The sequence below is a fragment of the Pteronotus mesoamericanus genome, unplaced genomic scaffold (genome assembly GCF_021234165.1).
Source record: "Pteronotus mesoamericanus isolate MK-2021 breed Mesoamerican mustached bat unplaced genomic scaffold, CSHL_Meso_final scaffold_12, whole genome shotgun sequence".
Taxonomy (NCBI): domain Eukaryota; kingdom Metazoa; phylum Chordata; class Mammalia; order Chiroptera; family Mormoopidae; genus Pteronotus; species Pteronotus mesoamericanus.
In genome coordinates this window covers 12,695-40,342 of record NW_026555303.1, presented here as the reverse complement: position 1 = coordinate 40,342, position 27,648 = coordinate 12,695, and the positions used below count along the sequence as shown (strand labels likewise).

General features: G+C 41.8%; 1 protein-coding gene across 1 annotated transcript in view; it reads right to left on the bottom strand.

Annotated features, from left to right (window-relative positions):
- Positions 1-26,360, bottom strand: part of SYTL4 (synaptotagmin like 4) — a 111,056-nt gene extending 84,696 nt beyond the window's left edge. The window contains exons 1-5 of the mRNA XM_054587904.1: positions 26,116-26,360; positions 1,547-1,729; positions 1,079-1,294; positions 833-942; positions 510-609 (exon numbers count right to left, since the gene is read on the bottom strand). Coding sequence (XP_054443879.1) covers positions 510-609; positions 833-942; positions 1,079-1,294; positions 1,547-1,656 — 536 coding nt within the window. The 5' untranslated portion in view covers positions 1,657-1,729; positions 26,116-26,360. The remainder of the gene's footprint in view (positions 1-509; positions 610-832; positions 943-1,078; positions 1,295-1,546; positions 1,730-26,115) is intronic.
- Between the last annotated feature and the right edge of the window lie 1,288 nt (positions 26,361-27,648).

Genomic DNA, 27,648 nt, shown 5'->3' with positions numbered 1-27,648 from the left:
CTGAAGACAAGTAATTCCTCAAGTTTATTTCAGTGTTTTATTCTGATAAATTCAAGTAAAACTAAAGAAAATATTTTAGTTTAATATATATTATGATCTTATATTACCAAGTTTTTTCTGTCTATCCATTCACCTATCCCTCTACCTCTATATATGCACAAAAGATATCTGAAATAATTTTCAGATAACGTGAACACTGAGGGAGTAAGAATTTGGGTGATTTGTTGCTTTCTCTATCATTTCCTATACTGATTAAGTTTTTAATGATGACTATGTGTTATTTGTACTTGTCTTTAAACTGTCCCCATAAAGTAAATAAAGGCAAAGTGTCAATATTTACATATGAGTAAGAGGATTAGGGACATTTTTTCCTCCTTCTTCATTCTTTTCTATACATTCCAAATTTTCTTATAATGAACATCTATTATTTTAGAAACAGAACAAAGTAAAACAAATAATACAATTAAAGAGATGCATAGCAGTTCTTGAAATGATTGTTTCTTTCTTACCTGGACTCCTGTTGCTCCTGAATGATCTTTCTTCCTGACCAGACATCACCTATCTGTGACTGATGAAGGAGGGACCGTCCCACAGTCTCCCTTTTATTCACTTTGAGACAAACAAAGCATGGCAGAACGGTGATGATGAGGGGGGAAAGGGAAACATATCACACTTGCAGAAGGGACGGCAGTATAATCTTTATATTCCCCACAATCAGGTTGAACCCATGAAGGTAAGATACCACCAGTAAGAACACACAAGGATTGAACGCCAGTGGATCTATCACTGAGGTCCAACACCTCAAGGAACCACCTCCAGAAAGATCTGGTACCTGCAGGTTTGTGGCGCAGGGATAACCTGATTATCTCACTGCCTGTATGATAAGCCAAGCGATGTACTTTCTGGTCATAAAACCAGTCTCCAGTTGCCTTCTTCAGCTCTCTGGGAAGGAATAAAAGAAAATGGCAGATAGATAAAGAATGGTCTTATCATTCAACCAACAAAGGCTGAGGGGAGAAATTCTCACCACAGCCAGGGCCTCACTTCCGCCCTCTACTCAGCCATAAGTGACACTCACATTTCCTTGGTGCACACCTTGCACCTCCAGGTACCATTGCTTTCATGGATACGGCAGTCCCGGCACACCAAGTGATTACAACCCCGACAAGTGTTGGTCTTAGGAGTCAAACGGCCCAGGTTCTCTTGGCACCGAGCACAGGTCCGATCACTATAGTGCTGGCTGCCCCTCTTGGCCCCCTTCCTTTTTATCTCCAGTAACTCGTTCTTCAATCGCCTGCCAAGACCCAAAAGAGAAGTACAAGTGGACTCAGGATATGTATAGGTTAGATAGAGAGGGGTTGTGGGGTAGACACAATAAAACTACTTAGTTCCGTGAAAGCAGCAACCTCAAAGTCCAACCTGAGCCAACGAGGAGTTATAAACCTCATACACAAGTTCTTCTGAAAGTCAGATGACAGGTATAAGAAGAAGCCTGGATATCATTGGGAAAAGGCCTGGGAACCCATGCTCTTTCTGGGACTCTTACCTAATCCTTTTTTCATCTGCTTTCCGGAGCTCCTCATCTCGTTGTAGAACACCGAGGATCAAATTCCTTTCCATCTCCGACAGAAAAGAGAGGTCAAGTATCTCCGACATGACTTATTATTATTTTTTTCCTTCTATTCTTCTTTCTTCAAAGCAATCAGACTAGGAGAGCTACCAGAGTTGCCTGAATAAGGTAAAAAATAATTTCACACAGATAATTAAGTCCAGAATAGGGCCACAGCCCAACAGCCTTTCAGTAGGATACGTTCCCCTTGAGCCAGGCTAAAGAGACATTGTAGAAGTATCTGATCTATTTACCAGTCTTAACCCCACCTGAATCCTCACCTTAACATGAAGAGGCTTTGATTTTTGAAGAAGAAAACGTGTTCCTGACTCTGGGAAAGGGTTGGGTCTTTAAGCATAAGTATCTGGCCAGGAAAGGGTTGAGACGAACTGAGTCAAACTCCCCCCTCCACCAAGTAGATCCTCAATCATCTAATTTTCAATATTTGAAATGTTCTCAAGTCCCCAGTCTATTAACACAGAAAGTCAGAGAGTTGGTCTCGGTATTTGAGGAGAAAACCAAATGAGGACTCTTGCAAGTGGAAGCCCATTTCTCCATTCCTCACCAGCTTCCAGGATTCAGTCAGCTTTCTGCTACATTTCAAAACTTCCATCATTGCTCTATCTTCCAAAGTTCTAATCACTAATACTACCGGAGGGATATCTTCCCCATTTCATGCACACTTGTTGAGCAACCACCCTGACAGGCATAGTGCAAAGTGCGAGAAATAAAGAGATGAATAATACAGTTCCTGTCCTTAAGAAGTTCAGAGTAGTAGGGGAGACAGATACACACAAACACAGTACAATTTAGAAAGTGCTATCAGAGGGATAATAAATTAAATGCTATGGAACTTAGAGAAGTAAGTAACTAATTCTATCTTGAGTAGAGAGGGAAGTGAGAGGGCTGTAGATGTGGCAGCATTCACAGAATAGGTGGGTTTTGACTTAGAGAACACAGTATATGGCCCTGGCTGGTGTGGCTCAGTGGATTGAGCTCCGGCCTGCAAACCAAAGGGTCGCCGGTTCGATTCCCAGTCAGAGCACATGCCTGGGTTGTGGGCCATGTCCCCAGTAGGGGGCATGAGAGGCACCTGCACAGTGATGTTTCTCTCCCTCTCTTTCTCCCTCCCTTCTCCTCTGTCTAAAAATATTTTTTTTAAAGAACACAGTATATATTTGTTGGTGGGGGCAATGGTAGGAGAGATAGATCAGGGCCAGATTATATAGTGGTAACTCTCAAATACTCTTAAAAACTAAGAATTTTATTTATTTATTTATTTATTTATTTATTTATTTATTTATTTTTAAGAGAGAGGGAAGAGTGGGAGAAAGAGAGGGAGAGAAATATCAATGTGTGGTTGCCTCTGGTGCATCCCCTACTGGGGACCTGGCCCACAACCCAGGCATGTGCCCTGACTAGGAATCGGACCGGCAACCCTTTGGTTTGCAGACTGGCACTCAATCCACTGAGCCACATCAGCTAGGGCAGAATTTTAAAATCCATTACATAGACAAGAGAAACCCATCAAACATATTTGCCCTGGCTTTATGATGTCGGGAAGTCACGTGATCAAATTCATTTTACAGAGAGACCTCTCGCTATAGTATGAAAGACTGATTTAAAGGACAGACTGAGGTGCAATTCGTTAGTACATACCACATTGTAAAATATGCATACTCCTTACTCAAGCAATACCTCTAAGAATCTACCTAATAGAAGTATCCACATGAACGTGCATGCAAGGGCATATGTACAAGAATGTTACTGCAAAATTATTTGCAAGAGAAAGAAAGTTCTTCAACAGAGGAATCATTAAGCCAAATAATACTTCCACCTAACAGCATACTATAAGGCCATTAAAAAAATGTGGTAGATCTTTATGAAAATACACCCCTGGCTCAAAAAGTAGTTGCCAATTCCAAGAAGGCTGCAGAGTAGGTGGAAACTACACTCACCTGCTCTCATCACCAAACCAGATTTACAGCTGAATTATAGAGCAATCAACCTGAGAAACCAAATGAAGCCTGGCTGAAGTAAAATATTATACCAAGTTTTTACAGAAGAAGCCACACAGAGACTGGTAAGAAGGGCAGCGACACAGAAAGGACTAGCCCCCACACCCAGGTGCAGCGGCAGCCAGAGGGATATTGTGGCAGCAAAACTCCCTCCCTGCAGGAGCATTCGGTCTCAACTCCAAGAAGAGATCCCCAACCCAGAGCAACAGAGACAGAAAAAGGGGCCTGCATAGCATCTAGTGGTGAAAATCAGTGGGGGTGCAGTCTGCCTGGGAGACCCAGATGCAAACTTTTCAAGGATGAGCACTCCTCCTATTATAGCACCAGGCTGGGGAACTGGGGGATGCACTGCCCAGTCTCTGACGGCTGATGAGCCCACTCTGCCATACTCAAGTCCTGCAGAAAGGCCTGCCAGCTGCAGCCAGCAGTGACTGTTGGGGACTTCTTTTTCTGTGGTGGCTTTTGGCAGTCACTGAACTGTGTGGCTTTGGAAAGGGCCCGTCTCCCCGACCTCGAAGGCACAGCTGGCGTCCCTCCCAATCCACTGAATCACTTGGCTGGTCCAATCCTGCTGAGTTCAGCCAAGCAAGGGGCCAGAGTGCCACACAGAGCTGGGAGTGTCGAACCAAACCATGTCTCCCAGGAAAGTTCTTGTCTTGAAACTAGGCAGGCAGGGGCTGTGGTCTGTGGTTAGATCACGGTGGTGGAGCGGGGCACACTTATTTCCACAGTGAGCTCAGCCCACACTACCCCAGGAACAGGGAGACGTGCCTGCCACAATCCTACTGGTTTGCAGGCCCCTTGCCCAACAGGAGACTATTTGGATCAACCCTTCCAAGTCCCAGATACCCCACCTTGCTGGGCTCAGTTTTATGGGGGGAAATGGACAGCAGCTCAGAGCTGGGACATTCAAAGGGTGAGTCCTTTGAAGGCTAATGTCCGGTACTGGGATGAAGTGCCTAGCCCCCTCCTGGGGGCTAGGCTGGCATCACCCACAGTGGGAGACTTTTTTGATCTGTCCCCTGGATCTCAGGGTGCCTGAGTTTGCTCCCGCAGAGGGGACAGCTGGCTGCACCCAACCAGAAGCAGCAGCAAGCTTCTCCAGATGGAACTGGAGTTGGAGACTCTGGCAGAGACTGAGTGCTTTGGCTCTAGAGTAGGGGCCACTTACCCCTCATTGAGTTCCTTACTGTAAGATCCCCAAGTAGGGGACCTACTAGCCAGGTCCTCCCGACCCCAGTAGCCACACCTTACTGAGTCTGCAACTTGTAGAGGGGGCTGTGTTTTGCTCCCGGCCTGAGCCCACACGACAGTCTTTATTTGGAAGGCTCTAGAGGCAGACCAGGCAACCTTAGAGGGAGGTGGAGTAGCTGACAGGTGGAGGCGAACCTCAGGGAGCCTTGGTCATTTTACAGACCGGCCTCCTGCTCTAAGTTGGAGGAAGCTGACCCTTAGACACAGATTGGTCCCTCCAAAGCACACCCAGCTCCACTAGACAAAAACGACAAAAAGTAAACAACATAGAAGCTCCAGAAAGGTAGCCCAAGGCCAGTTACACACAACATCTGACATTGACCTGTACCTGATCCCCACCACAGTGGACCCAGAACCAACACAACCTGTGGTGGGCTTCAGACCACACCAGAGCTTGGCCCAACTTGCCACACAAGCATCACAACCAAAGGGGGATTCTGGCAGGCAACAGACCCTACTGGGAACAACTCCGCCTCGGGGGACACCCCCATGCACAGTGTCTCATAACATGATGATCGAGTTTTACCTTTACAGTCAGCCAGCATGAAGGATTACCTCCACCCAAGAAAGAGCCAACAGCATTCAATCTTCAACTACAACAGGGGGGGTGCACATAACCCACAAGAGCATTCCTGGAGCATGGACCTCAGGTGACCTGGAAGATTGTGCCATCGAGCACAACAACACTCATCATAAAGCCATCATAACAAGTTTGGGAGTCACAGACGATCAACCTAATACAGAGACACAATGGGGAGATGAAGAAATACGTCCCAAATAAAGGAACTAGAGAAATCCCCAGAAAAAGAATTAAATGAAATGAAAGCAAACAAATACCAGATGTAGAGTTTAAAACAATGGTTATAAGGATGCTCAAGGACCTTAGGGGAAGAATAGATGATCTCAGTGAAAATGGAAACAAAAAGACGGTAAGCATTAAAAGGATATAGAAACCATAAAAAAGAACCATTCAGAGATGAGGAATACACTATCTAAAATGAAGAATACACTAAAAGGAATCAGCATCAGGTTAGATGAAGCAGAGGATCTAGTCAGTGATTTAGAGGACAAGGCAACAGTAAGCACCTAAGCACAGAATCAAAAAGAAAAGGGAATTTAAAAATGAGGAAAGTCTAAGGAAAACATGAAGCATAACAACATCCATATCATAGGAGTACCAGAAGAAGAGAGTGAGAAAGGGATAGAGAACCTGTTTGAAGAAATAAAGGATGAAAACTTCCCTAACCTGGTGAAGGAAAAAGTCATACAAGTTCCGAAAGTGCAGAGAGTCCCAATCAAGATGAACCCAGAGACCCACACCAAGACACATCATAATTAAAATGGCAAAGGTTAAAGACAAGGAGAGAATCTTAAAATCATAAAGAGAGAGACAGTTACTTACCTACAAGGGAGTTTCCATAAAGCTGTCAGATGATTTCTCCAGAGAAGCACTTCATCCCAGAAGGGACTGGCATGAATTATGCAAACTGATAAAAAGCTAGGACATGCAGACAAGACTACTCTATCCAGCAAAGATATCATTCAAAATGGAAGGTGAGCCCTGACTGATGTGGCTTAGTTGGTTGGGCATCGTACCACAAAGTGAAAGGGCACATGCCTGGGTTGCGGACCCAGTCCCTGGTTGGGGATAATGCGAGAGGCAGCCTATTGCTGTTTCTCTCTCACACATCGATGTTTCGCTCCCTCTTTTTCTGCCTCCCTTGTCCTCTCTCTAAAAATAAATAAAATATTTTTTAAAATAAAAATGAATAAAATTGAAGGTGAAATAAAGAGCTTCCCAGACCCCCCCCAAAAAAGGCTAAAGGAATTAAATACCACCAAACCAGTATTGCAAGAAGTGTTAAATGCCCTGCTTTAGGAAGAAGAAATAGAGAAGGGGGGGAGCATAAGTATAAAGAATAAAATGGCAACAAATTGGTACATATCAATAATAACCTTAAATATAAGTGGGTTAAATGTTCCAATCAAAAGACACAGGGTACTTGAATGAAAAAGAACACATGACCCATATAAATGCTGTCTCCAAGGGACCTTCCTCAGAACAAAAGATGCACAAAAGCAGTGTGATGGAATGCAAGAAAATATTCCATGCGAATGGACAGGAAAAAAAAACGGGGTAGCAATACCTATATCAGACAAAATAGACTTTAAAAGAATGGCCATAACAACAGACAAAGAAGGTCACTATATAATACTAAAAGGATCAGTCCAACAGATAATATAACCTTGTAAACACATGTGTACCAAACCGAGGAGCACTTAAATTTGCAAAAAAAAAAAAAAAAGAAAAAAAAGAAATCTTGGAGGACTTCAACAGGTGTGCTTTGGAGGGACCAATCTGTGTCTAAGGGTCAGCTTCCTCCAACTTAGAGCAGGAGGCCAGTCTGTAAAATGACCAAGGCTCCCTGAGGTTCACCTCCACCTGTCAGCTACTCCACCTCCCTCTAAGTTTGCCTGGTCTGCCTCTAGAGCCTTCCAAATAAAGACTGTCGTGTGGGCTCAGGCCGGGAGCAAAACACAGCCCCCTCTACAAGTTGCAGACTCAGTAAGGTGTGGCTACTGGGGATCAACAGCAATACAGTCATAGTACGGGACTGAAACACCCCACTGTCATCATGCATATATATTCCAGGCAAAAAATTAATCAACATGGCAACAGCAACCTTAAACTCCACACTGGATTAAATAGATTTAATTGATATTTACAGAACATTTCATCCCAAACAGCAAAATATACATTCTTCTCAAGTGCATGGGAAACATTCTCAAGATAGGTCACATGTCAGAACACAAAATAACTCTTCAAGAAATTCAGGAATACTGAAATCATATCAAGCATCTTCTCTGAATACAATGGTATGAAACGAGAAATCAACTACAAGAAAACTGAAGAACTGTCAAACGCATGGAAGCTAAAGAGCATATTATTAAACAATGAATGGGTTACAATGAGATCAAGAAGAAATGAAAAATTACCTAGAAAAAAATGAAAATGAACACATAACAACTTAAACCTATGCGACACAGCAAAAGCAGTCCTGAGAGGGAAGTTCATAGCATTGCAGGCCTACCTAAAGAAGCAAGAAAAATCTTAAATAAACTATCTAACCCTAAACCTAAAAGAACTAGAAAAGGAACAGCAAAACAAATTAAGCCCAGCATTAAGTAGAAGTAAGGACATAATCAAGATCAGAGCAAAAATAAACCACTAGAGAGACTAAAAAACCTACAGAGCAATGAAACCAAAAGCTGGTTCTTTGAAAAGATAAACAAGGTTGAAGGACCTTTAACCAGATTCCTCAAAAGAAAAAGAGGAACTATAACGAAAGAAATTCAATTTTAATGAGATTGTTTCTGGTTTGTTTTTGTTTTTTGTTTTTTGGGTTTTGGTTATTTTTTTTGGTGTTGAGTTTTGTAAGTTCTCTACAAATTTTGGATATTAATCCCTTATCAGATGTATCAGTGAGTATGTTCTCCCATTCCAAGGGTTATCTTTTTATTTTGTTGATGGTTTCCTTTGCGATGCAAAAAAACTTTCTAGTTTCATGTAGTTCCAAGCATTTATTTTTTTATTTTTTCCCTTGCCGAGGGAGATATACCAGGTAAAATATTACTATGAGCAATGTCCAAGCTTTTACTGCCTATGTCTCCTTCTAGGATTTTCATGGTTTCAGGTCTAACATTTACTGTATTTTGCTGTGTATAATGCACACTTTGTTGCCCAAACTATTGAGGGAAAAATAAGGGTGCACATTATACAAGGGTAGTAGTAATTCTGTATCCATATAAATGGTTTTAATTATTTTATTTATGCTTGTTCATTAAAAGTGTAACTCTAGAAACCAATTACAATATCCTTATGTTCAAAATAAATGCTAAAATTCCTTTAAAATACCAAAAAAAAAAACCCCAAGTATCTAAATATAAATAAATTACTGACTTAAGAAATTAAAATGAAATATTTTTTCCCTGAAAGTTTGGACCAAAAACATGAGTGTGCATTATACATGGCAAAATAGGTAAGTCTTTAATCTATTTTGAGTTTAGTCTTGTGTGTGGTATGTGAAGGTGAGTCCAGTTTCATTTTTCTGCATGTATCTATCCAATTTTCCCAACACCATTTATTGAATAAACTGTATTTACCCCATTGTATGTGCTTGCCTCTTCTGTCAAATATTAATTGACTATAAAGATGGGGGTTTATTTCTGGGCTCTCTATTCTGTTCCGTTGATGTATGTGTTTGTTTTCATAATTATCAAAATGATACCATGCTGTTTTGATTACTATGGCCTTGTAGTATACTTTGATATTAGATAGTGTGATTCCTCCAACTTTGTTCTTCTTTCTCAGGAACCTGGATGGATAATTCTCCAAAGAGGACATACACATGGCCAACAGTCATATGAAAAGATACTCAATGTCAGTAATCATCAGAGAAATGCAACTTAAAAGCAAAATGTGATATCACCTCACACTGGTCAGAATGGTTATCATCAATAAACCAACAAACAGTAAATGCTGAAGAAGATGTGGAGAAAGGGGAACACTTGCACAGTGCTGGTGGGAATGCGGATTCGTGCAGCCACTGTTGAATCAATATGGAGATACCTCAAAAAACTTAAAATGGACCTGCCTTTTGACCCAGTGATCCCACCTTTGGGAATACAGCCAAAGAAATCCAAAACCCTAATTTGAAACAACACAAGCACCCCTATGTGTACTGCAGTGTTATTTACAATCACCAAGATACGGAAGCAGCCCAAGGGTCTATCACTAGAGGAGTGGATAAAACTATGGTACATTTACACATTGGAATACTACTTAGCTGTAAAAAAGAAGAAAATTTACTCTTTGCAGCAGAATGGATGGACAGGGAGAAACTTTATCTTAACTGAAACAAGACAGTCAGAAAGACAAATACCATATGATTTTACTCATATGTGGAATCTAATGAACAAACTAAAATAACAAGCAAAATAGAGACAGAGTCAGAGAGCCCATTGACAGCTATAGGGGGGTGGGGGTTAGGGGATGGAGGGATGGGATTGAGCAAAAAGGAAAAAGGACTCATGGACATGAACAACAGTGTGGTGATTGTGGGGGAAGGAAGGAGGTATAATGAGGCTAAATGCTAATGGAAAATATAATAAAAAATAAAGTCAAAAACTAAAATAAAAATTCATAAATGTATATATGGAAAGTGCTAACATCTCTCACTTATTTAAACAAAACTTTACAGAATGTATGCAAAAAACCACAATGAGATACCACATCACATCAGTCAGAATGGCCATCATAAACAGATCAACAAACAACAGGTGCTGGCGAGGCTGTGGAGAAAATGGAAGCCTAGTACACTGTTGGTGGGAATTCAGACTGGTGCAGACATTGGGGAAAACAGTGTGGAATTTCCTCAAAAAGCTAAAAGTGGAACTGTCTTTTGACCCAGTGATTCCCCAGCTGGGACTATAACCTAAGAACACCAAAACGCCAATTCAAAAGAACCTGTGCACCCCAATGTTCACAGCAGCACAATTTACAATAGCCAAGTGTTGGAAGAAACCTAAATCCCCATTAGTAGACGAGTCGATCAAAAAAATATGGTACATTTACACAATGGAATACTACGCAGCAGTATTGTGGTAAGCGAAATAAGCCAAGGGTTGAGGGACACATACCATATGATCTCATCTATAAGTGGAACCTAACCAAAACAAAGATGCAAGGAAAATATGACCAGCAACACTGAAAGAAAAAAGAAACCAACAGAGACAAGAGGGAAGGAGGGAGGGGTGGGCGGGGAAAGGGAAGGGAAGGGTCAAGTCAAGGAATGTATATCAAGGACTCATGGACAAAGCCAAAGCGGGGAAGGACTGAGGGAGGGAGATGGTGGGAGTGGGGAAAGTGGTGCTGGGAAGGCGGAGACAAATATATTTGAACAAAAAAAATTTAAAAAGGAAGGAAAATAAAATATTGTCAATGTAAAAAAGAGGAACCAAATAAATAAAAGCAGAAATAAAAGGGAAGTAACAACTGACACCACAGAAATACAAAGGACTGTAGGAAAATACTATGAAACACTATATGCCAACAAATTGGACAATCTGGGTGAAATGGATAAATTCCTAGAAACATACACTCTTACAAATCTATATCAGGAAAAATCAGAAAACCTGAACAGAACAATTACAACTAATGAAATTGAAGCAGTAATCAAAAAACTCCCAGCTACCAAAAGTCCTGGACTGGATGGGTTCAGGGACACATTTTACCAAATATTCAAAGAAAAACTAACTCTTATCCTTTTCAAACTTTTCAAAAAATTTCAAGAAGAGAGAAGATTCCCATACACTTTTGATGAGGCCAGTATTACCCTAATTCCAAAACCAGGTAAAGACACAAAAAAAGAAAGAAAATCACAGGCTAATGTCTATGAAAAACATAGATGATAAAATCCTCAACACAGTATTACTATACCGGATCCAGCAATACATTGAAAAGATCATACACCATGAGCAAGTGGGATATATTCCAGGGATGCAAGGATGGTACAATATTTACAAATCAATAATCCTAATGCACCACATAAACAAAATGAAAAGACAAAAAGCATGTAATCATATCAACAGATGCAGAAAAAGCATCTGATAAAATCCAGCACCCACTTATGATAAAAACCCTCAGCAGAGTGGGAGTAGAGGGTGCATACTTTAACATAATAAAGGCGACATATGAAAAACCTACTGCCAATACCATACGCAACAGGAAAAATCTAAAAGTATTTCCTTTAAGATCAGGAACAAGACAAGGGTGCCCAATGTCACTACTCTTATTCAACATAGTACTGCAAGACCTAGCCATAGTGATCAGACGAGAAGAAATAAAAATCATCCAAATTGGAAAAGAGGACATAAAATTGTCATTATTCACAGATGACATGATAGGGTACATAGAAAACCCTATAGACTTCACCAAAAATCTACTTGACCCAATAAGTGAATTCAGCAAAGTAGTGGGATACAAAGTCAATATTCAAAAATTGATGGCATTTGCATACACCAACATGAACTCTCAGAAAGAGAAACTAAGAAAAAAATCCCCATTGACTATAGCAACAAAAAGATGAATGATACTCTGGTTTCTCTTCAAAACGAACAAATCTTTCGCCTTTTACTAAAAAGATGAATGAATGAATGAATGAATAAGGTACCTAGGAATAAATTTAACAAAGGAGGTAAAAGACCTGTACTCAGAAAACTATAGAACCCTGAGTAATGAAACTGAGGAAGACAGAAATAATTGGGATCATATAGCATGTTCATGGATTGGAAAAATTAACATCATTAATATATCCATACTAACCAAAGGAATCTAGATTCAACACAATTCCTATTAACATACCAATGTTGTATTTCACAGATCTAGAAAAAATATTCCAAAAATGTATATGGAACCAAAAAAGACCTCAAATAGCTCAAGCAATCTTGAGTAAGAACAAAGTTGGTGGGATCACAATATCTGATATCAAACTCTACTATAGGGCCACTGTAATCAAAACAGTCTGGTACCAGCAAAGAATAGACATGTAGATCAATGGAACAGAATAGAGAGCCCAGAAATAAACCCACATCTCTATGGTCAATTAATATTTGACAAAGGGGGCAGAAGCATAAATTGGAGTAAAAATAGCCTCTTCAACACATGGTGTTGGGAGATCTGGACAAATACATACAACAACAATAAAAAAAAAAGAAAGACAAGAAACTAGACCTCCAACTTTTATACCATACACCAGAATAAACTCAAAATGAATAAAAATCTTAAATATAAATCATGGCACCATAAAAGTCCTAGAGGAAAACGTAGGCTGTAAAATTTCACATATCTCATGTAGCAAAATGTTTGCTGACATAATTTCTAGGGCAAGAGAAATAAAGAAAAAAATTAACAAATGGGACTATATCAAATTAAAAAGCTGCTGCACAGCAGAAGATTTTTATTTTCATTAAAAAGGGAGCCGACTGTATGGGGGAGCATATTTGCCAATGATACATCAGACGAGGCTTTAATCTCCAAAATATATGAAGAAGTCAAATGAATCAACAACACCAAGGAGACAATCTGATTAAAAATGGGCAAAGGACCTGAAAAGACACTTCTCCAAGGAGGACATACGAGTGGCTCATAGGCGTATGAAAAACTGCTCAACGTCACTAGCCATCATAAAGGTGCAAATTAAAACAGCACTGAGGTATCAGCTCACACCTGTCAAATTGTCTATCATTAATAAATGAACAAACAACAAGGGCTGGCCAGGATGCAGGGAAAAGGGAACCTTACTGCACTGTTGGTGGGAATGCAGACTGATGCACCATGGAGTTTCCTCAAAAAATAAATAATGGAACTACCTTTTGACCCAGCAATTTCACTGCTAGGAATCCAGAAAGACCAACTCAAAATAATTTATTCACCCCTATGTTCATAGCAGCACTATTTACAATATCCAAGAGTTGGAAACAGCCTAACTGCCCACCAGTATGTGAGTGGAGTAAAATACTGTGGTACATTTACACATTGGAATACTCTGCAACAGGAAGAAAGAACTCCTACCTATTGAGACAGCATGGATGGAACTGGAGACTATTATATTAAGTGAAGTAAGCCAGGCAGTGAGAGACAAACACCATATGATCTCACTTATAAGAGGAATCTAATGAGGGTCAGTGGGGCAGGGGAGAGCAGCAGGGGAAAAATGGAGACAACTGAACTTGAACAACAATAACAAAAATTTAAAAATAGAAGCAAAAAAAAAAAAAAAGAGAGAGAGGAATCGAATGAACAAAATAAACTAATGAGCAAAATAGAACCAGAGGCACAGAATCGTGGAACAGGCTGAAAGCTTTAAGAGGTTAGTAGGGATGCGGGGACTGTTTGAAAGAATGTGATGGGAAAAGTCATAGAACATATACAAGTATATATGTCTTGTAGTGTGGTTACTTGGATACATGGAAATGTGGTCTTATTTTCATGATTTCACTCTTTTTTCCTGCTCCTCAGCATCTCCAGGCATGTGAAACCGACCACCAATCCTAGAAGGCAGATCTCCATAAAGGTGGTGCATACAAGGAGAAAAGATCATAAAAACCGCACTATGGGTCCAACATCCGCCCCCCACCCTTGGCAGGGAAAATGCATATATTAAGACAAATCCTGTTTGGCGGTCCAGCTTGCAAGACCTACCCTTGAAGCTTCCTCTCACATGAGCCAGGCGAACTCACAAGAGCCCCCATGAAGTTGGTGGGGTGAAGAGTGGAGCATTCATCCTCTTCTCTGCCAAACTCCCTTTCCTGAACAGTGCCAAAGCTTAAAAAGACAGAAAATCCCCAACTAAAAGAATGGAATGTTTTAAAATCCAGGTCATTCATATGCATAAAACATTTTTTAAAGTCTGATGAGACCTGACAAACTTTCATTTTTCAATGATACGTCTCATTATTGTGGAACACCATTATCCTTCCTTGGTCAACAAGCATTGATAAACCAGCACTCCCACAGAGAAGACCTCTTCTCCTGCCAGATCCGCAGATGGCAGGGATTTCTAAACTGAACTACCATCTAATTCTTTCTTGCAGGCCACGTCACCTAAAAATCACCCACACAGTCTCCTTCAATGAGAAATCATGATGTTTTGTGAGTAATCCAACCCATGTTCACACATAACTGTGATAACATGTATTTGGTTTCTTTTTTAATTTCAGGGATGCTGAGATCTAGCTATGGCCACGGAAATCTTAAACACAGTCAATCAACCTGTAGTTGAACTTAAATTGAACTGTGGATGTGGCAGATGATTTTAAGGTGTTATTTAAGACCAATAAGGCATAAAATAAATGCTAATTTCTTTAAAATTAAGTGTTAATAAATATATACACCAGGATATATGTATACAAGAGTTGATATATATTGGAGAATATAAAATAAAAGTAAAATATTAACATACTGTAAGACCTCTTTTCCTCCTAAACTGCCAGCTTAACCATGATTACTTTTATACATTACATTAAATCCCTAGAACAAGATTAGTACATGCATTGTCAACATCTGGTCTATAGCTAGAAGCAATGTCCTAACATTTAAAAAGTACTATGGCTAGGATTTTCAGTACTATGTTGAATAAGAAAGGTAAAAGTCAGCATCCCTGTCTTGTTTCCGATCTTAAGGGGAACACTTGCAGTTTTTGCCCATTGAGTATGATGCTGGCAGTGAGTTTGTCATATATGGCCTTTATCATATTTAGGTATGTCCCTTCTATTCCCACTTTGCTGTTTTTATCATAAATGGGTGCTGGATTTTATCAAATGCTTTTTCTGCATCTATTGATATGATCATGTGGTTTTATCTTCCATTTTGTTTATGTGGTGTACCACAGTTCTTGATTTGCGAATGTGGTACCAACTTTGCATCCGTGGAATACTTGATCTTGGTGTATGTTACAGCAGGGGTGGACCTGGAGAACATTATGCTAAGTGAAATAAGCCAGTCAGAGGAAGGCAAATAGGCATATGATTTCACTCATATGTGGAATCCAATGAACAAACTGAACTAACAAGCAAAATAGAGACAGACTCAGAGAGAGCAAGCTGATAGCTCTGTGGGGGGGAGTGAGTGAGTGGGAGGATCGAGCAAAAAAAAAAAAGGACTCATGGACATGGACAACAGTATGATGACTGCAGGAGTGGGGGAGAATGGGTGGAGGTGGAAGAATTATAAATGGTATTGGAAAAAATACAGTAAAAATAAATAAAAGGCATCTATTGGAGAAAATACTAAAGTATTAAAACTGCTAAAATTCTAAATTGAATGTGTATATATCTGTTATCTTCCATTCTGACACAGCATATGGAAGTACCTTAAAAAGTTCTAAGGGGGGAGGAGGTACGTATTTTCATAATTCAGTTAATATAATTTACAATAAAGGTGCTCAAAATGTCTCGATGGACATTCCTAGCTCCATATGTGTAAATGTTTTACCTTGGTAGTATTACTATTTCTAAATAGAACTACACATTCAGTAATCAGCATATCAATGAACATGTCCTTTTATTTTACAAAAAAGAATAATCGCCCCCAATAGATAGTAAGCTGTATGAGGGAAGGGACTTTATTTTATTCATCTCTGTATCTTCAGTGCCAAGAGACCTGTCTGCCACAACATCAAAAAGACCATACATCATATTCAGCCACACCCAAAATTTTATCACCCATGGCTTCTCTTTCAATATCATTAGTTTGAAGACTCTATTCCAATTATAATCCCCAATCCTTCTAGCCCGTTCCTTCACACTGGTTCCCAGACCTCATGCGTGAGGGTTTGTTTTTCCACAGATTCTTCTATTTCCACCTTTCAGCCCCTTTCTGTCTTCACTTCCCCACCTAGACAGTTTGGATTCAATTGTTTGACTGCACTCTTGTCAATATCCTCAATAACCCATATTTTTATTGCAAATATATGATAAAAACATAACCCTGGGAGAACCCAACTGTTGTGCTTTTATGACTAGGATTCCTGAGTTCTACTGGAGAAAATAAAAATCACAATCTAGCGGATTAGTATCAATATAAATTCTTAGTCACTAAGCTCACCTCAGCACTGCCTGATACTGCAAAAGTATGCTTTCCTGGTCCTAATTTGCTCTCCCATGATAACTTTTTCAAACCTTCCTCAAATACCTCAAATCTCCAACCTAAACCTTGTCCCACCTTAACCACTGCTCTAAGGGGATGACCTTTCTTGTTACATCACAGAGAAATAAAAACGCCCTCAGGTAAGTTCCTGCCATCAAATCTATAAACCTATTTACATCTATTTCTGTTCACTTTTTCTTCGTCCCAACACTAAAGTCCTTTCTCTTGTTTAAGGGTAATCCCTCCACTTCATTCTGGATCCTTTCCTACCTGGCATAAGGACTCTTCCCTGTAAGGGCTTTGCTCTATCAATTTCCCCTTCCTTCCCATCAGCTTTGAAGCATATCTCACACCCTTTTAAATTAAAAACAAACAAAAAATACTTCCCTGGATCTCAACCCTTCCCCTACTACTCAACCTTTCCTCTCTCTGCTCTTCAGAGTCAGATTTTTCTAAGGAACTGTCCATATTCACTGCCTCCATTTCCTCATATCCCAATCACCCAATCATTTCTCAACCAATCAAAATCTAGAATTCCATCCCCTCACTCCCTTGAAAGTGTTCTAAGGTCAACAAGAGCCTTCTAAATCCAGTGGACAATAATCAGTCTTTATCTTCCTAGACATCTCTGAATCTTTAGCACCACTAACGAGTTTTTGATGGGGCCATTCCATTTTGAAAAACATATTCTACTGATTGATATTCAAGCAGATGCACAAATATATATCGTAAGAATGCTCGATGTTTGAAGCAGCAAATACACATACACACACACACACAATTTAAACATCTACCAATAGGAAACTGATTAAATAAGTTATGGTACATACACACAATGGAATACTATGTCACTGTTAAAAATAAAGAGGTAGTTCTATATATACTGACATTAAAAGCTTGTCACAAATATTAAGGAAACAATACACTACAAAACATATACTATGTTTGATTTAGATTTTTAAGACATTTCTCTGCAGGAAGGAAGGAAGGAAGGAAGGAAGGAATGAAGGAAGAATATGTTCATATAGGAATGGTAAACGTCTGGAAAGACACACAAATTTAATATTGTTACCCCTGGGGGAATGGAATGTGGCGAGAACAGAACACTTATATGTTATCTTTTATTGGGTCAAGTAATAAAAATATAGTCAGTCCCTAAGCACAAGAACACTTCCAAAGTAGGTAAGAAAGAAGTTCAAAGCAGATCAAAAGGGAACAGCTGGGGAAACTAGGTGAAATTTATTTTAGTGTTTCCACAGCTAAGGGAGAAGAAAGAGAAGGGTGATTAATGATTTCAAACATGGAAAGAAAGATATACCAAGAACACGGAGAGAGAAGTATGCAAGAGACAAAGAGCGTAAATCGATAATTCTTGAAGAAGGACGATCAAATGACCAATAGATACAAAAAAGTAAAAGTTTCACCCCTACTAGTAATAACATTTTTAAAAAATATTTGCTTATCAATTCAGCAATTTTTTAAATAAGACAATATTTAATTTTAAATAAGGAAGATGTAGGAGGTAGGCTCACACTTCGTGGGCCAATGTAAATTGGTAACATCTATTAGAGAAAGCGATGTGGCAATGTGATTTCTAAAACAACTGAACTTCATAGGACTATCACAATCGTGATCAAATTATTGATTAAATGATAAATTGTTTAACATAGATCTCCCGTGCTGAAATACGTCCCCCCAAAAGAAGCTATCATCTATCTTCTTCTCCACCATATCTCAAGCACCTAGCCTAGAAACTCGCACATGGTAGGCGCTCAATAAATCATCCCATGTTTTCTTATAAGTTGCAAGCAGCCGTTTAAAGACACTGACACTAAAGCTATTCTGATATCTGAATTGATAGAGTTACAAATAAGAAAGTGTACATGCCATGGAAATTTCTGATGTCTTAAGAATTACTGGAGTTCAAGGTAGATTTAGATAGTTACAGATATGAAAGACACAGTGGTCCACCATTTCCACTATTCTGCCAGCAGTCTTATATTTCTGTCACAGCCACAAAGAAAAGTCCCCCAAACTAGACTGTGCACACTCTGTTTCTACACCTGGGCTGGTGAGTGCTGGAAAGAATGGATACTGGGTTCGGTGACTTGGAGCACACAAACACAGTGAAGTTATCCAAACCTTTCTTGGCTCACTACAATGTGGCAACCTGGGAGATATACTTCTAAAGAGATCCTCTTTCCATCCCTCTCAAATGCTATTCCAACCCTTCACCACTCTCCTCAGACGTGACTGCCCTCAAAATTCAGTCCTTCCGCAGCCCCTTCCCTCTCCACGGCCTCACCAATCCTGCTCTTTCCTTCATGTCTCGATGGAAGAGCCACCTCCCTTTGGCTAAGGCCAGTTTTTCACCTCTTTCACTCTGGAGCCCCCGTCCTCTTGCTTTCTCAATGACCTTGCATCATCAAGCTCTGTGCCATCTACACATAAATGGGCTTACCTCTCTCTCCTGTATTTAAAACAAAACAAAATTAATTAACATCATTTTCTTGACCATCTATAAGAAACACTTTCTTCTTCCCAGCACCGCCAAGCCCCTTCAAAGTGTATACCACATTCCTTATAAGTCCTCAGTGCTCACTCAACGTTCTACAATCTGCCTTCTCTCCTCCTGCTGCACCAATGTCATTGGCCTCTTACTTGACAAATCTAATGAACATGCTTTTAAATGTTATATAGTGTGTTCCATCCAACTACAAGACGGCTAGACATCATGAACAAAGTTATGACATAGGACAGACGACAGACAAAAAAAATTGCACTACATAACAGGCAATTGGTAAGTATCCTTAATAAATGTAGTGTTCTTACAAGTAAGTTAAACATACAAGGTCCTCCCAGGAAGTATCCAGCCATATACTATGAAAAATGGAAACATTTCTTGAAGAAGAGACAAGAACACTGTACAAAAGACAATGATGCCTCAGTCCCCTTCAAAGTAGGCACCTTGGGGCCTCACACAGTTTTCTCAATTGCCATCAGCTGCCCTGTCGTACTTTCCTGAATCTCACTGACAGTGTGAAATCTCTTCCCTTTCAAAGGTGGTTTTAGTTTTGGAAAAAGCCAGAAGCTACAGGGTGCCAAATCTGCACTGCAGGGGGGGCTAAGTCACCTAGGTGATTTGATATTTCGCCAAAAAACTGCGGGAGACATGCTGCATGAGCGGGCATGTTGTCATGATGAAGCTGCCAGTTGCCAATTGTCCAGAGCTGTGGCCTTCTGAATCATCTGAATAGTTTCTGAGGAGGAATGTTCAAGCTTAATGCAAAATTTGATGCAGATTCATTGTTCTACTTGCTCAGTCATTTTGAATGTGATGGCCACACAGTACACATGCTCACTAAATGGCATCTACTGCCCCCACTGACTAGTACAGTGAAGTCATCATTGTTCATGCATGCTCATTCCAGTCCACTCTCCCTGGCTGCCAGGTTACATCGATGTTGTGGAAACTATTCTTGTTATATTAACAATGGATGGATTTTTTCTGGACGTACCTCGTATAACCCAACATAAAAATGTGCAAAGCATATTAAGGAGCAAGTTTTAGGAAAAATATTAATAGCTAACATATATGAAAAAATACTCAGCCTAACCAGTGATCAGAGAAACGCAAGTTAAATAAGATACTATTTTTCACATATCAGATTGGCAAAATATTTCTTAAAAGTCCATCCTCAGGAAGGACATAAGGAAAGGCACTCGCTAGAGACTTCCGGCTAAGATGGAGGTGTAGTTAGATACACTTTGCCTCCTCACACAACCGAAAGGAAAGAAGGACAACAAAATACTTGGAAAAAACCCAAAACTACCAAGAAATTGAACTGTATGGAAGTCCGACAACCAAGGAGTTAAAGGAGAAACATTCATGCAGACTGGTAGGAGGAGTAGACACAGGCAGCCGGGGTGGAGAGGATGCGGCAAGACTGCAGCTGGAGGACTGGGCAGCCGTGATGTGGCTGGTGGTCCCACGTTTGCATGTGCATAAACCGGGAGGAGCAAGAAGGGAGCAAGACAGACCGTGCAACCGAGGGTTAAGGTGTGGCAAATGAAAGCCTCAAAACCTCTGGCTGTGAAAACCTGCAGGGGCTGCGTCGGCGGGAGAAACTCCAAGCCTCACAGATGTGTTCATTGGAGAGACCCACAGGTACCTAGAACATACACAAAGCTACCTACCTGGAAATCAGCACCAGAAGGGCCCAATTTGCTTGTGGGTAGCTGGGAAAGTGACTGAAAGCCGCAGAGAGCTGAGCAATGGCATTGTTCTCTTTCTGACCCCTCCCCCCACATACAGCGCCACAACGCAGAGACGTGAGTTGCCCTGCCCTGGTGAATACCTGAGGCTCCACCCCTTACAATGTGATAGCCATGCTGAGACAAAGAACTATGGTCCAAATTAAAGAACAGATCAAAACCCCAGAAAAAAAATACAACTCAGGGATGAAGAGATAGTCAACCTATCAGATGCAGAGTTCAAAACACTGGTAATCAGGATGCTCACAGAGAAGGTTGAGTGTGGTCACAAAATAGAGGAAAAAGTGAAGGCTATGCAAAGTGAAATAAAGAAAAATATACAGGGAACTGACAGTGAAGGGAAGGAAACCGGAACTAAATCAATGATTTGGAGCAGAAGGAAGAAATACGCATTCGACCAGAACAGAATAAAGAAACAAGAATTCAAAAAAATGAGGAGAGGCTTAGGAATCTCCGAGACAACTGTAAACGTTCCAACATCCAAATCATAGGGGTGCCAGAAGGAGAAGGGGAAGAGCAAGAAATTGAAAACTTACTTGAAAAAATAACAAAGGAGAACTTCCCCAATCTGGCCAAGGAAATAGACTTCCAGGAGATCCAGGACGCTCAGAGAGCCCCAAAGAAGTTGGACCCAAGGAAGCACATGCCAAGGCACAGGATAATTACATTACCCAAAATAAAAGATAAGGAGAGAATCTTAAAAGCAGCAAGAGAAAAGGAGACAGTTACCTACAAACGAGTTCTCATGAGACTAACAGCTGATTTCTCAAAAGAAACCTTCCAGACAAGAAGGAGCTGGAAAGAAATATTCAAAGTCATGAAAGGCAATGACCTACATCCAAGATTACTCCATCCAGCAAAGCTATCCTTTGGAATGGAAGGGCAGATAAAGTGCTTCCCAGAGAAGGTCAAGTTAAAGGAGTTCATCATCACCAAGCCCTTATTATATGAAATGTTAAAGGGACTTATCTAAGAAAAAGAAGGAGATCAAAACCATGAACAGTGAAATGACAACACACTTACCACTACCAACAACTGAACCTAAAAAAAAAATACCAAAAACAAACTAAGCAAACAACTAGAACAGGAACAGAATCACAGAAATGGAGATCCCATGGAAGGTTATCAGTGGGGAGGGGTGGGGGGGAGAATGGGGAAAAAGGTACAGGGACTAAGAGGCATAAATGGTAGGTACAAAATAGACAGAGGGAGGTTAAGAATAGTATAGGACATGGAGAAACCAAAGAACTTATGCGTACAACCCATGGACATGAACTAAGGCAGGGGGAATGCTGGAGGGAATGGAGACACTGGGCAGAGGGGAATAAAGGAGAGGAAAAAAAGGGACACCTGCAATAACATAATCAATAAGATATACTTTTAAGAAAAGGAAAGGCACTCTCAATGGTGACAGCATAAAACTTCTTAGATGTCACTTCAGCAGTGCCTACTCACATTTTTAAAATACATATGCTGTGACATCTCAACTCTCCTAAGAGAAAGCTATCCCACATAAATATTTGTATGTGTGCATCTTTTATCTACATCACCCTTGAACATTGCACAAAGATATTTATTTCAGCCTTGCGGTGGCTCAGATTAGGGTGTTAGGCATGCGAGATGGATACACGTGGCAGAATACATGGCACACTTAGAAATTCAGGACCTCGGGACTTGCTGATGAATTGGATGTCAGGGGTTGACAGAAACACAGCAATCAAGGATGACTCTAGGTTCCTGGTTTGAGAAACTGCATGGATGCTGGTGCCATTTTAGTGAGATAGGGGAAGCTAAGGGAAGGGGCTCAGGATGTGAGAGGAATCAGGAATCCTGTTCTGGACATGTTACGTTTGAGATGTCTACTGGACATCCAAGCAGAGGTATCAAATAGGCCATAGTATATTTGAGGCTGTAGCTTAGGTGGCTTGGGTCAGAGACATAAATTTGCAAGTGATCAGTCTATTGATACATGGTATTTAAAGACATGGGGCTGGATAAGTGCTTCTAGGAAGATATGGGATGGTGGGAAGACCATGGACTGAGCACTGTGTCACTCCAATGTTCAGAAGTTGGGGAGATAAATTTAGTAGAATAGGGGGCTGAACAGAGGTTTTCTGTACAAACTTGAGTTTCAAAGAAGTTAGTACACATCAAAGGGCAAAGAATCACATATTTACCACCATATCAAGGGTCCAATTCCTTCCAAGCCAATCTTTTAAGGGATTCTAGCCCCTTTTTCTATCTATTTCCAAGCACGTTTAAACAGAATGGCACTTCTTTATGTTACATCTGGTTTACTCACAGTATAACTTCTAATATAAAACTAGGCAAATACAAGTAGCACTCAGCAATGGCTTTTCCACAAAGTTCATAATCTGATAACTACCTCAAGCCTGAAAGGCTAAGGGTGACTTGAGTCCCAAAGCTAAATTAATGGCATCTTTTCTTCTTTTGGGCTGTTCACTTCCCTATTGCAGAGTAACTTTCTCCAGCTTCCTACTGAGCTCACCAAATGTCTCAAACATCTCAAGACCTCTGACAATCCTCACCCCCTCCTCTCGGTGGGGCCTCCCTTCCTACCCACCAGAAACACAGTATCTTTATCTTCCCACTTTAAACTTCAAAAGTTTCCATTCAGAGAGCCACACCTTAAAAAGACAGAGAGCAAGTACTTCCAACTAGGTCAAAGTTGTCATCAGGAATGCAAACTCAAAGCAAAACTCAGCAGAAGGAAAACAATGAGAGGTGCCCCCCGCCCCCGCCCCCCTCACAACCTTACAGCTAAGCAGACAGGCAAGGGTCACTTAGTTTCAGTTCCAGGAGACTACAAAAGAGTATCAATTCCTAGGTGAGTAATGTCATTCAGTAATTCATTTAACAAATACTAGTGAGCACCTATATTCCAGGCCCTGTTGTGGATGCTGGGGTTCACTGGTCAACAAAACATACCGAAAACCCTGCCCACGCTGAACTTACATTGGGTGAGGGGGAGAGACAGACAATAATAAAAAATGGATAAAACACACACTGGGTTACCTTAGGATAATAAGGTCGGGAAGGGGCACATAGAATGTTCAGGGAAGGGTTGCAAGTTTAAACAGGATGGTTAGGGAAGGCCTCAGTGAGGTGACATTTAAGTACAAACTCCTAGCTGTCAAATTTCAAGTGCCTCAGCAAAGTGTCTTTTGTACTTCAATCTCACCATCACCCCACCTCAAGCTCTGGAAGGCATGGTATGCCCAGTTCCTAGCACAAATATTTGTTAACTTCTCGTGCTTAAAACAAAGGGAGCTCCAAGATCCAGACCGTGCCCATAAAGAGGTTATATCCTTACAGGTGAACAACTAAGAGAGTTGTTAAGGGCTTTCCTGAGGTGTAAACAAAATGCCTCAGAATACAGAATAACTGGTAATTCTGCTAAGGGGAAGGAACTGTATGTTCAAAAAAGGCTGTCCCAAAGGAGGTGACTTTAGCGCTAAATCTTGAGAGATGAATAGGAATTAATGGCAGGAGAGTGGTATGGGTGGCAAGTTACCTTTTCAGGAAAAAAAGAGGTAGTGGTGGAGAGAGAGAAAGAGATAGAGATGTTTGAGCAAAGGCCCTGAGATGAGATCAAGGAGGACATTCTCTCCTGGACTGTCCCTGCCTAAGGTACTCCATCTACCCCACCGTACAACAGGCAAGCATTCCCCCCTCAGGCTCTCTGGCCTGAGTGATGGGAAGTCCTCTCCATGTGCCACATCCTCATTTCTTCCCTAGCCAGCAGGAAAGGAAGTTGGGTCAGGCACACATCCCTAGAATCCAGAGTTGCCCATTCCTAACTTCAGGACAATTACTATTGAGTTTAGAGCCTTGGAGGTTTCATTCAGCCAGGTGCACCCAGGGGTGTGTACTTACAGTGGCAATGTGGTAATTGGATCCCACTTGGAAGTGAGATGGTGAAGTGGGCATGATACCAGTGAGGTAAGTGGTCCAAAGTCTCCACAGTACGTCCCGGGTGGAGTCACGGACCAAAACTGTGTATGCCTTAGCTTGAAAGGGAAAATTTTAATCACTTAGTCCTCACTTGTGAGCTATTTGGTTTTACTAACATCTAATACAGCAGAGGTGGTTTGACAAGGGATAGGAACACAGCTGTGGAGTCAGATGACCCAGCTGTGCCCCTCATTTGTTGGGTGATTTGGGGAAAGGCACTTAACCTGAGTCACCTTTTCATCTCAACATGGTTATCATTGTAGTGTGTACTGCACAGAGTTACCATGAAGACTATACGAGGTAATTATACCAAGAACTCAACAGAGCGCCTGGCTCAATGGATTCTAACAACCATTATTAACGGCAGCCTTTAAGGGGAAAAACTCAGAGAGGATCACCCAGAATGCTACATACACTCACGGACCAATTACCCCTAAGTAGGCCTCCAAACTCCATTTCACTGCTGTGACCCACAGTGTGTCCCCTGAAGCTGTGTTACCAGAAATGCTTACCGCCCCGTGCCCTGCCCCCAGCCCTGGAGAAAAGTCTCACAAGCCAAATTGGTGGTCTTTTCCTACTAGGGCTTCCAGCAGGTACTAAAAAATAAACAAGCAAACAAACCAAAAAACAATAACAACTAACTACAACACAACAACAAAAATGTTCCTCAAGGCCTCAACTCTGCATCAGACACTGTTCTCTCCACGAACCAGGGGCCAACACATTAGGTCACTAATGCCTTAATATTAGTGGATTTATGAGGGGAGGAGGTGGGAACCTGAAAGAGGAGAAAAAGAAAAGAAGCTGGTTGAAAGCAGGAGGTCGAGGACGTACTGAAGACTAATTTCTGCCACAAATGTTCAAGGTCTAGGGCCAACCCGCCCAAAGCTGTACTCTGGAAAACTAGGCCCTCTGGTTTTGAAGAAGCAGGGTGCTGGGGGAAGAAAAGGTTAGCTAATGAGGAACAGATCATTTGTTCAAGCCACCAGAATTCTAATCAAATGATTTCACCACAAAAACCAACCATTTTGTTCTACCTTAAGAGCTGGAGGCGTTCATCTAGTCTTTGTAAACCATCACAACAGGAGCCCGAAGGGCTCTTTGCTGTCTCTGAGGGCTCTGGAGACCCTCCCCCAGCAGCAAATCCCTGAAGCCTGCTCGAAGGGTGGCAAGAGGAAGCAGTTCAGCGCCGGAGCACACAGCCCCATCTCCAGCCCCACGTGCTGAGGGAGCCCACCAAGGCAGGACGCGGCCAACGCGGGGGAAGCAGCCTTTACCTGTGGCTGGCCTGCCCAAGCCAGGCAAGATGCCGCCGCCTGACGCCCAGAGGAAGTGCGGCCGAGACGACGGCTGGGCGCTGCAAGACTAGACGAACCGGAGAAAAGGTGACTGGACTCCTCCTGGACTTTCCGAGGGCACAGTTCCCGCTAGGAACTCCACCCCACCCCGGCCGCAGATCCGGCAGGCGGGAAAAGCCGGCCACTCCGAGCAAGGCATGACAGGGGACACAGAGGGGCACGGCCTGCGTTCTTAGCTTTTAGCGAGGGGTGGGCTAAGGAAGGGGCCCAGGAGAAAGCCAACTGGCGGGGCGGGGCCGCCCCAAGCAGAGGGGAGTGAAGGCGTGGGGGTTGCGGTCCAGAGAGGAAGACAGGGGAAAGGGGACAGGAAGGACTGGGAGCGCGAACGGGGTAGGGAAGGGCGCAGGTCTCTGAGATGGGGGTGGCGGCGCAGTGAAAAGGGGCTGGGGACCCGGGAGGAGCCGCAGACCTGCGGCAAAGGGGTGGCCTCTGGCCGCAGACCTACCTGTCACCTGCAGCAGGTGCCACGAGAGGGCGAGAAGTCGCAGTGTCAGGTTCAGGGCACGGTGTAGGGCTCCGGGGGACACTGCAACCTCGTTCAGGCAGCGGGCCCTCCTCACCCTCCCGAGAGGTGGAAAAAGTTGCAGCTTTCCCCGGAGCGGGGGAGGAGCTGGACTCTTAAAGGGGCCGCACGGCACTCTAGGCTCTTCAGTAAGGCACCGCACCACCCCAAGGGGAGCTTTGGGGGCCAAAGTCTTAGAGCGCGGCAGGGGTGCCTTCCCGGTTATGGAAGGGAGCCTGAGGGCTAAGAATAGGGGTCTGAGACTAGACCTCACCCCCGCTTTCACTTCCATCTGCGGTCACTCTCTCAGGTGATAAATTGAGTGGTCTCTGCCACTCAACTGAGCCAAAAGTTGTCAAACTGTTGTGTACTTTTAGGAAGATGAAGGCTCTCGACCACATAATTTAGGAAGATAAAATATGAAACCATATTGATCCTTTGACTTTCCATCTTGTGTGGAAAAAAAAAGCGCCTGTCTAAAATAGAAACGTTTGGGGAAAAGGACGTAAGATTAAATTCACTCATGGACACAACTGGCTAAGACATTCAACTCACTATTAATCAAAGAAGAGCAAATTAGAATAATGAGATTCTTTCGCAAAGGTTTCTGTTTGTTTGTTTGTTTGTTTTTTGTAACACTTAAAGATGTTGACAGAGTGGCCACCAGACAAGCTCGTAGGAGTGTATGTTGGTTAAAAACCCTTCTAGAGATTATGTGAGCAATAAAGAGCGAGAGACATTAAAATGTACATATCTACCCAGTAATTGTGGATTCCTCTCCCCTTCTCATCCTTCCTTCCTCTCTCTCCCTTCTTCTCATCAGCATTATCCAAGTTCCAGTCCCTCTCAAATGTCATCAGCAATTAAACATGCTCAAATGTCTACTATATTTAAAGAAATCCCCCCTACACACCAGGTACTCCCCAGCTCCTCTGTATAGGCAAATTTAT